Here is a 10,112-nt window from a genome sequence, read left to right as displayed (position 1 = left end):
GATAGAAGCTGTTTTTCAGTCTCTCGGTCCCAGCTTTGATGCACCTGTACTAACCTCGCCTTCTGGATGGTAGCGGGGTGAACAGGCAGTGGCTCGGGTGGTTGTTGTCCTTCATGATATGTTTGGCCTCCTGTGACATCGGGTGTTGTAGGTGTCCTGGAGGGCAGCTTAGTTTGCCACCAGTGATGCATTGTGCAGACCGCACTACCCTCTGGAGAGTCTTGCGGTTGAGGGCGGTGCAGTTGCCGTACCAGGCAGTGATCGATTGTGCATCTGTAAAAGTTTGTGAGGTATTTAGATGATAAGCCAAATTTCTATTGCGCCTTCTTCACCACGCTGTCTGTGTGGGTGAACCATTTCAGTTTGTCTGTGATGTTTACGCCAAGGAACTTGAAACTTTCCACCTTCCCCGCTACTGTCCCGTAGATGTGGATAGGTGGGTGCTCCCTCTGCTGTTTCCTGAAGTCCATGGTCACCTCCTTTGTTTTGTTGACGTTAAGTGAGAGGTTATTTTCCTGACACCACACTCCAAGTGCCCTCACCTCCTCCCTGTAGGCCGTCTCGTCATTGTTGGTAATCAAGCCTACCACTGTAGTGTCGTCTGCAAACTTGATGATTGAGTTTGAGGTGTGCATGGCCACGCAGTCATGGGTGAATAGGGAGTACAGGAGAGGGCTCAGAACGCACCCTTGTAGGGCCCCAGTGTTGAGGATCAACAGAGTGGAGATGTTGTTTCCTACCTTCACCAACTGGGGGCGGCCCGTCAAAGTCCAGGGCCCAGTTGCACAGGGCGGGGTCAAGACCCAGGTTCTCAAGCTTAATGACGAGTTTGGAGGGTAATATGGTGTTGAATGCTGAGCTGTAATCAATGAACAGCATTCTTACATAGGTATTCCTCTTGTCCAGATGGGATAGGGCAGTGTGCAGTGTGATGGCAATTACATCGTCTGTGGACTTATTGGGGCAGTGTGCAAATTGGAGTGGGTCTAGGGTAACAGGTAGGGTGGAGGTAATGTGATCCTTGACTAGTCTCTCAAAGCACTTCATGATGACAGAAGTGAGTGCTACGGGGCGATAGTCATTTAGTTCAGTTACCTTAGCTTTCTTGGGAACAGAAACAATGGTGGCCATCTTGAAGCATGTGGGGACAGCAGACTGGGATAGGGATTGATTGAATATGTCTGTAAACACACCAGCCAGCTAGTCTGCGCATGCTCTGAGGATGCGCCTAGGGATGCCGTCTGGGCCGGCAACCTTGCACGGGTCAACACGTTTAAATGTTTTACTCACGTCGGCCATGGAGAAGGAGAGCCCAGATTCTATGGTAGTGGGCCGTATCGGTGGCACTGTATTGTCCTCAAAGCGCGCAAAGAAGTTGTTTAATTTGTCTGGGAGCAAGACATCAATGTTCGCGACGGGGCTGGTTTTCTTTTTGTTATCCGTGATTATCTGTAGACCCTGCCACATATGTCTTGTGTCTGAATTGCGACTCCAATTTGCCTCTATACTGACGCTTTGCTTGTTTGGTTGCCTTGCGGAGGGAATAGCTACACTGTTTGTATTTGGTCATGTTTCCACTTAAAACCATGACCAAGGCCTTCAACTAGATGGGATGGTGAGATGGAGGAGAAATCAAGGGACAGTTGCTTAAGTTTGGGACGACCATGTGGGACATGAAGAAGAAAATGATCTAAAGACAAGAAGGATGGAGGTGAACACAGAAGCAAGCAAGGACATGGCTTTTTAAAACGGTTTGAAAGCAATACATATGGTAAACGTTCTCGAGGATGCTAGTCTTATCAGAAGTGTCTGGAAGCTACTGCAATTTGTCAAGTTGAGAATCTTGAGCAATTCGGTTAGGTGTGAGTAGGATGAATGTTCATTGTCAAATGAATCATAGGTTTTTGTAACCATAAGCTTCCCAGTAGGCCACAGTGGTTTTATTTCCAAGAAAACCATCATGTGAGTTAGAAGCATGTTCATTGTTAACTGAATCATGGGTTTTTGAAGCGATAGGCTACACAGCTGTAGGCCACGGTGGATCCTTTGGAAACGGTCAAAAAGAAGTACACACATGCTCCTCCTCAAATCCTCTCTGCAGTCCAATATTGACACGGGAGGTCTTTTCAATATAAGATGGCCGCCAGAAAGGCATGAGCTGTGTTCGAATACTCATACTAACCTCACTAACCGTACTATGCCAAAAGTTCCCGGATGTCGCCAAAATATGAAGTATACAGGCATAGGACACTATTTCCGTACTTTAGGGCCCATAATGCAATTCTTCAGAAAATGGGTGTGGCTTCACATCGTTTTCAGATTTGAAGAAAATGGCGGAAAATATGCAGCTGAAGTACAACGAGAGTGGATACAAATTCATTGCTTTAACTAATTATGACAAATGTTAAGAAAAGTTTGAGCAATGTAATAAAGTCATGACTTCAAATAAGTTACCTTACATGTTATGTTGACTGACAATTTGTTAGCTACGCTGTCCTTACGTACCACATAGCATATCATTACAGCAGTATGTACTGGTATGTCAAACTTGCCAGTATATTAACTATAGGCTATCTAACTACCCAGCATTTATTGACTTGATTATTCCAGTCATTCTTAGCTTTGCTAAATGGTATAGTCGTTGTGCATTCTCAATGGACATTCGGGTGCTTTCGTAAATTCGGGCTGGCTATCTACTCTCGTCTGAGTGTACCAGAAATCAGAATAATGAATTTTGGAGTGCTCAACACCCCTTTGAAAATGGCCAGTGTCAGTAAACATTGGCAAAACACCCATTGAAAATGGCTGGTGTCAAGTAAACGTCGGGAAAAAAAGCTTAATAAATTGTTGCCAGAGAGCGAAACGCTCTGAATTTACAAACGGACAACTTGACAACGTTCTGAATTTACAAGCGCACTCTGACACTCCACATTGAATTTAAGAACACACCCGAAGTTGTAAAATGTCTAACTAGTCATTTGTTATGCTAACTAGCTAACAAGAGGTTGCATAGCAACAGCGTCAACTTCTTGTAGACAGGTTGAAGAGCTAGTACGCTCAAATGAAAGCATACTGTTCGTTTATAGTATACTAAAATGAACTAATAGTATATAGTGTGTAGTATATACTCATGAAGTATATAGTATACAGTATGTTAGTTTGGGTATTCAAACACAGCTATGGTTTCCACTAGTAACCACAGCCACAAAGTCAAAATTGGCTATATCGTAACGATATTTGAAAACAAAAAGTACTTATTTGGTCTTAATTTAAGGTTAGGGTTAGGAATAGGGTTATCAGTGTGGTTAAGGTTAGGTTTAAAATCACATTTTAAGAAGATATTCTTTAGAAATGGGTGGGGTCTATTATTTTGTGGCTGTGGTAACTAGTGGCGACTGAAAGACGTGTGTAGAGACACACATGGGACTGTGACCAATTGAATCCAGACGACAGCCCTGCAGTGACGCAAGAGTTGAACATAAACAAAGAAAGGTCAAATTGGGAAACCACTATAATTTCAGTCTTCTTCAGCAATTTCAACAATATCTTCTAGAACAGCCATTGTCTTGAAACGTGTACTGTAGATGCAGTGCAGTCTGCAGACGGATAGTTGGATATGGAAGGAGATGAAGAGCACTTTGAAGTGTGTGAAGATAAATGGATGGAGGAGGAGAAGGAGGGGGTCTGACAGCACTTGAGTTATTTACAGTGGGGATCAGAGGAGGTTGGCGGGAGGAGCTATAGGAGGACGGGCTCATCGTAATGGCTGGAATGGAATGAATTGAACAGAGTCAAACATGTGGTTTCCATATGTTTGATGTGTTTGATACGGGTTCAATGAGCCCGTCCTCCCATACCTTCTCCCACCAGCCTCCTCTGCTGGGGACATATGGAATTCATTGGACTCACGTCTGCCTCACCTTACTTTCCTCTATTATGGTACCATGTGTTTACCATGAAGAGGCAGATGAGGTTAGGGTTTAGGGGCTAGGCACTCTCCACGGGCTCGGAAGAAAGCGGATGTTTCCGATTTTCAGGATTACGGTATTTCCCCTGAAAAACGGATGTGGGGACTCAGGAGTCTTCTTACACCTGCTACGTTAGGTTAGGGGCTAGGGGTCAATTTGGGATTCAGCATAGGCTGTTTTATAATCAATTTCTGGTCCACTAAGACCTCGTCACTTTTTCCGAGACCCTATTTAAGGTTTCATGCTGCAGCATAACAATTGGCAGCTGGCTCTGGCTGCAGACAGAGTTTTTCCACTCACCTTCTTTACCATTCCAGGAACCTTTTGTTTTAACTTGTATTCACTTCGCTTTTTTGTTAGTAGGAGAAAGGAAGAAAGGGAGGTGGTTGTTTGGTGGAAAGGGAGGAAAAATGACAGATATATATGATGCCATGTGTCCTTTGTGAGGCTTCGCATCCTCATTCACACACGAGGCGGACCTCGTATCCCAGACTGCACTGGTGCACCTGTGACTGGTTAGGCAGAGCCCATAATTCTCAGATTCCATGCCTTAAAAACTCATGTCGATGCCATCGTCTTTGTATACTACAGTTTGGGCAGCTGCCTTCTGTCATTCCGGGACCACAGTCATCTGAAGAAGCAGAAGCCTTCCCACCCCTTTCCCTCGCTCTCTCTTTCTCTCACTCTCTTTATCTCCCCCTCCCTCTCCCTTTCTCCCTCGTCCTCCTCCCTCTCTCCAGAGACATCTGGCTTTTGAGCAACCACAGTCTTTTTACCTGCTGACCTTCTATCCCACACGCAGAGGGAGAGAGAGAGAGAGAGGAGAGAAAGGTAAGAGGAATGGACTCTTGTCATTTCCTGAAGGGTTTCTGCTCGGTTGTCCCTAGGTCTTTCCATGCTGGGATTGATAGCTATCCCAGTCCCAGCTAAACTCTGGGGGAGGATTGTGTGTGATACAGGGTTAACTAGTTGTCACTTGACAAGAGAAAGGAGTGGAGAGATTTTTGTACTTCGACGTTATCTGATGCTTTTCATGTTGCGTTGGACAATGTGTTGTTCTTATATTGCACCATGGCATGAATGCATTTATAAAATGAATACACTGTATTGATGCACAGTATTGTCAGTCAAAGGCATTCATGTGTTTGCATTTTCAGTACGGTATTATCATGTGATGACATGTCATACTTTAAATCAACACATTGAGTTAAATCCTCTTAAAAGTGTCAATATGTTGTGATGATATTTATTGCCTTTATTTGTTGACATTATAAAGTGTGTGTTCACTGAAAAACCTGCATTGTTGGTTTATAGATAGTTCTGAGTATTTACAGTAGGGATCTGCCTCTTTTTTTAAAGAGTTTTGCAGTTCACTGGTATTACCAGATTGCTGCTTTAGGGTGATTCATGAATAGTTTTGGTCAATTGAGGGTTTTCAATCGATGTTTTTTTCTCTCTCAGGGAACCCTAGTGGCCTGAGATGAATGTTTCTATCTTGGAATCTGTAACAAGTCCATTCTTTACCAGTTTATGTCGTCTATCATGCAATCGAAATGTTATGTATTTAACTGTTCAAATAGAGTTTGTTCTCTGTAGATTTTAAAATCAAAGTACCACTCAGGATAATAGTCGGTAAGACTATGTATGAAATGTTCAAGATGTGGTAGACAAACTTTTGCTGACTTTCTCCCTATTTCACATTACGTTTTTTCTTTGTCTCCCTTTCTCCCTCTGTCTGTTTTCTTCTCCCCATTACAGTTATGTTTCCCCTCCGTGTCCCCATCTTTGCCGTGCTGGTCAGCCTGACCGTGGGTCAGTACGATGACTACGACTACCAGCCGGCCTCCCAGTACGGCCCGTCCAGCGCCAACTGTGCCCAGGAATGCGAGTGCCCCATCAACTTCCCCACTGCCATGTACTGTGACTCCCGCAACCTTAAGTTTGTGCCCATTGTGCCCTCAGGCATCAAGTACCTGTACCTGCAGAACAACCTGATCGAGGAGATCAAGGCTGGGGTCTTCGACAACGTCACGGCTGAACTCCGTTGGCTGGTCCTGGACCATAACCAGATCACCAATGAGAAGGTGGCCAAGGGAACCATCGACAAGCTGACCGGACTTCATAAGATCTTGTTCAGCTTCAACAAACTGACGGAAGCTGTGATCCCTCCCTCCATGTCTTTGGACGAGCTGAAGATGATGAACAACCAGCTGTCCAAGTTCCCCGCAGGGAGTCTGGCCGGCATGCAGAACCTGACCTCGGTCCACCTCCAGAACAACGAGTTGACCTCTAAAGCTCTTAATGGGGTCTTCAAGGGCCTCAACAAGCTGGTGGCCATAGACTTGACCAACAACAAGCTGAAGAAGCTGCCCTCAGGCATGCCTAGTTCGCTGGAGACCTTCTATGGCGATCACAATGGCATCAGCAGCATCGCCGCCGGGGACCTCAAAGAGCTGCCCAAGCTGGCGTACCTGAGGTTGGCCTACAATCAGATGACGGATGCAGGGATTCCGGCGGGCGTGTTCAATGTGACGAGCCTGATCGAGCTGGATCTGTCCTACAACAAGCTGCAGTCCATCCCTGAGATCAACGAACAGCTGGAGCATCTCTATCTGCAGGCCAACGAAATCAACAGTGAGTGATTTTCTTTGTGTTTCCTCTTTTTTTCATTCTCTTTTCTCTTCTCTCTTTCTCTTCTCTCTCTTTTCTCTATTCTCTTTTCTCTCTTTCAACATTCTCTTTCTCTATTTTGACATTGCAATTACAAATACATCTAATTCAGTCATATCCATCCTCAAGTCTACCTCCAGCAAGTGTCAGGCAATCGGTGTAGGATGTGTACATACAGTAGGAAATGTTGAATCATGTATGAGTCAGTTCACCAAACCCCTTCCCACCCTTCCAGAGTTCAACCTGGAGAATATTTGCAAGTTCTCTGGCCCCCTGAACTACTCCAGACTGAAGCACCTGCGTCTGGATGGGAACAACATCACACATGCCGACCTACCCCATGACTCCTCCAACTGCCTGCGCCAAGCCTCTGACATCATCTTCGACTAAGGACCCTCCCCTCATCCGCAAGACTCCCTCTGTGACCCTCCCCCGGCACCACGACCTACCCTAAACTAATCCTTCAAACCCCAATAGACACAATGTGGCTATATTCCAATATCTACAATAGCATACTACTCAGAATATATGGCCAATATGTTTCTTTATTCTAAGTGAAATGCTAGTGTGGATAATGAACCCGAGCGACAGTGTTTGCAACAACCCTAAATATGTATCCTCCCCCTACCGGCGAAATCGAGGTCACCTCTGTCAACTCATCGGTAGTCCTTTCTGTAAACACAGACTATGAAATAACAAACCAGCAAAGGTTAGAGACTCCGGAGAGACCTTTATTTTGCAGTGCATCATGGTATTCTCATGACAACCATAGGGTATTTTGGCCGTAGCAAATGGCTGGCCCTGTACTAATAGTTTTACCCAAATTTGCGGCAAATCGGCCACAATATAATGTAACGGTGCCTCGTAAAAAGCACTTGAACTGTACTTGTATGTACTTGTTTCAAACAACAGGTGCCTTTTCTTGTGCAAAAGAGACAATATAGGAACATAGTGTTTCCTGAATGAAGTGCTTTTAATGAAAATGCAGCTCACACACTTCAAACATTCCAAAAGTAGTGGCACATGTTGTTTTCAGACAAGTACATTGAGGAATATGGGACTAAATCTCACTTGCAAATAAATGCATTGCCCATTCCTCTTTTGTATGTTTGTCATGCTGTTTTTTAAAGGTTTCTTGTATTTAGTCTGTACACTCCCAGAATTATATTGCTGTGCAAAAGACCTGCAGGTAAGGAATAAAAGTATCTAAGAGAGCTGTGTTGTGTACTCTGGTGTAATGTCTACTGGGGAAATATTGAACAGTGGAACACTTTTGGAACCAAATTCAAACTCATGTGTCATATGTCAAAAGCTTTGGCATATTATCCATCTTTCTGTATGAATGTTGGGGGGAAAGTTATTAATCATCCTTATCGACAAGATTAAAAGGCTCGACACTGAATAGCTCTGCTGAAGTAATTTACTGTTTTTGAATGAGTTATTATGCAGTTAAATAAGAGTCAATCGCCCATTCATTGCAGATCACCGTTGTTATGCCGACATTTATACAACTTTTGCATTGCTTGCATGCATCTCATGGTAACTCTGTATGATAATAAAAGCTAGCATTTTACGTTTTTATCCATTCATGGTTACCTTGTTTGCCATGTTTAATGTGTGCTTTTGCCCGTATAGCTTTATCAGAATAGCAACAATTTGTTGTGACGCTAACTTTATCTTGCTCTGTTGTGGCAACGTTGGTGGAATGTCGTGCTATTTGGGCAGAGTATATCCAGATTTATTTTCATTATGGCTTTTGACTCAGTAATCGCTGGTGAATTTACTGTGAGGACATAACATACATTTGAATAAACTACATTTCCAATACTCATGTGTGGTAATGTTTGTTTTAAACCTATAATACTCAGTCGTAAATTCAGCAGAATATTTTTTTAAATGACTACATTTACCATATACTGTTTCCTGAGGAAACAGACAGTAAATGTGTCTGCAGTATGACAACATACACAAAACACGTGACACAAGAAGAGAGATCTCTCTAGTCTGTTACCCCCCAGGCCCTACACTGACACAAGAAGAAAGAGATCTCTCTACTCTCTTACCCCCCAGGCCCAACACTGACACAAGAAGAAAGAGATCTCTCTACTCTCTTACCCCCCAGGCCCTACACTGACACAAGAAGAAAGAGATTTCTCTAGTCTCTTACCCCCCAGGCCCAACACTGACACAAGAAGAAAGAGATTTCTCTAGTCTCTTACCCCCAGGCCCTACACTGACACAAGAAGAAAGAGATTTCTCTAGTCTCTTACCCCCAGGCCCAACACTGACACAAGAAGAAAGAGATTTCTCTAGTCTCTTACCCCCCAGGCCCAACACTGACACAAGAAGAAAGAGATTTCTCTAGTCTCTTACCCCCCAGGCCCTACACTGACACAAGAAGAAAGAGATTTCTCTAGTCTCTTACCCCCCAGGCCCTACACTGACACATGTATGTTGCTTCTTACTTTAAGTTTTCCTGAGTGGGTTGTGTTTTAGGGGTTAATGTGTTGTGTTTGGGCCTGCACCACGATGGTTGGCAACTCTCTTCCTGCAGGAAATGGGTCATCTCCCAGTGTCATGCTGTGTCTCTGCACATGAATATCAAGTGGAACATTCTGATCTATTCCATATTCTCCTTGGATGGTTGGGTGGGTGGGTGGGTTTGGTGGGTTTGGTGGATGGGTGGGAGGGAGGGAGGGTGGATGTAGTGCCAGTGCAGGCATGTAGGTATGGTCCTGGAGGGCTGCAGGGGCTGCAGGGTTTGACTGGGAACCAGAGCTGAAATGCTCAGTTGAGGTAGCTGTAACTATCCACACGGTTAGCCTTGATGTAATGATGTGTGGTAAACAGGTTTTTGGTGTTCCAATAATAAACCGTAAGTAACGCCAAACAGGTCAAGCAGCCACTTGGGTGATGTTTGGCGGCCAATTTGTGCTTTGAGAGTCATTTGTGCAGTGTGCACCACCTCCAACACAGGATCATAACTAAAGTATGGCCCGGTGGTGATTTTCCATCAGAATGATGAACAACCAGCTGTTCAACCAGCTGTCCAGTGCACGCTAACCAAGGTTGCCAGGTGCACAGTGTTTCCTCCGACACATTGGTGCGGCTTGGCTTCCGGGTTGGATGCGAGCTGTGTTAAGAAGCAATGCGGCTTAGTTGGGTTGTGTATCGGAGGACGCATGACTTTCAACCTTCGTCTCTCCCGAGCCCGTACGGGAGTTGTAGCGATGAGACAAGATAGTAGCTATTAAACAATTGGATACCACGAAATTGAGGAGAAAACGGGGTAAAAGAAAAAAAGAAAAAGAATGACATAAACACGTAATTCGGTGCCTACATGTTCCAAACAGGTCTACACGTAGGCACTGGTTGTTTTTGCAGATGGTTTTGCAGATGTTGACAACCTCTCTGAAGTGTCCAGGGTGGGTGGGACTGGGGGAGTCCATTTGGGATAGGGAGAGGGGATTTCAG

General features: G+C 44.6%; 1 protein-coding gene across 1 annotated transcript; it reads left to right on the top strand.

Moving 5' to 3' along the window:
* Window positions 1–4,198: 4,198 nt before the first annotated feature.
* On the top strand, window positions 4,199–8,465 carry LOC123994371 (lumican-like). Its single transcript, XM_046296881.1, has 3 exons — window positions 4,199–4,799; window positions 5,727–6,602; window positions 6,874–8,465. Exons 2-3 carry the CDS (start codon window positions 5,729–5,731, stop codon window positions 7,026–7,028), a joined length of 1,029 nt encoding a protein of 342 aa, XP_046152837.1. The 5' UTR covers window positions 4,199–4,799; window positions 5,727–5,728; the 3' UTR covers window positions 7,029–8,465.
* Window positions 8,466–10,112: the final 1,647 nt, after the last annotated feature.

The sequence above is a fragment of the Oncorhynchus gorbuscha genome, linkage group LG14 (genome assembly GCF_021184085.1).
Source record: "Oncorhynchus gorbuscha isolate QuinsamMale2020 ecotype Even-year linkage group LG14, OgorEven_v1.0, whole genome shotgun sequence".
NCBI classification, from domain to species: Eukaryota; Metazoa; Chordata; class Actinopteri; order Salmoniformes; family Salmonidae; genus Oncorhynchus; species Oncorhynchus gorbuscha.
Note: the sequence above shows the minus strand (reverse complement) of the source record. Positions and strands in the feature narration are given on the sequence as shown.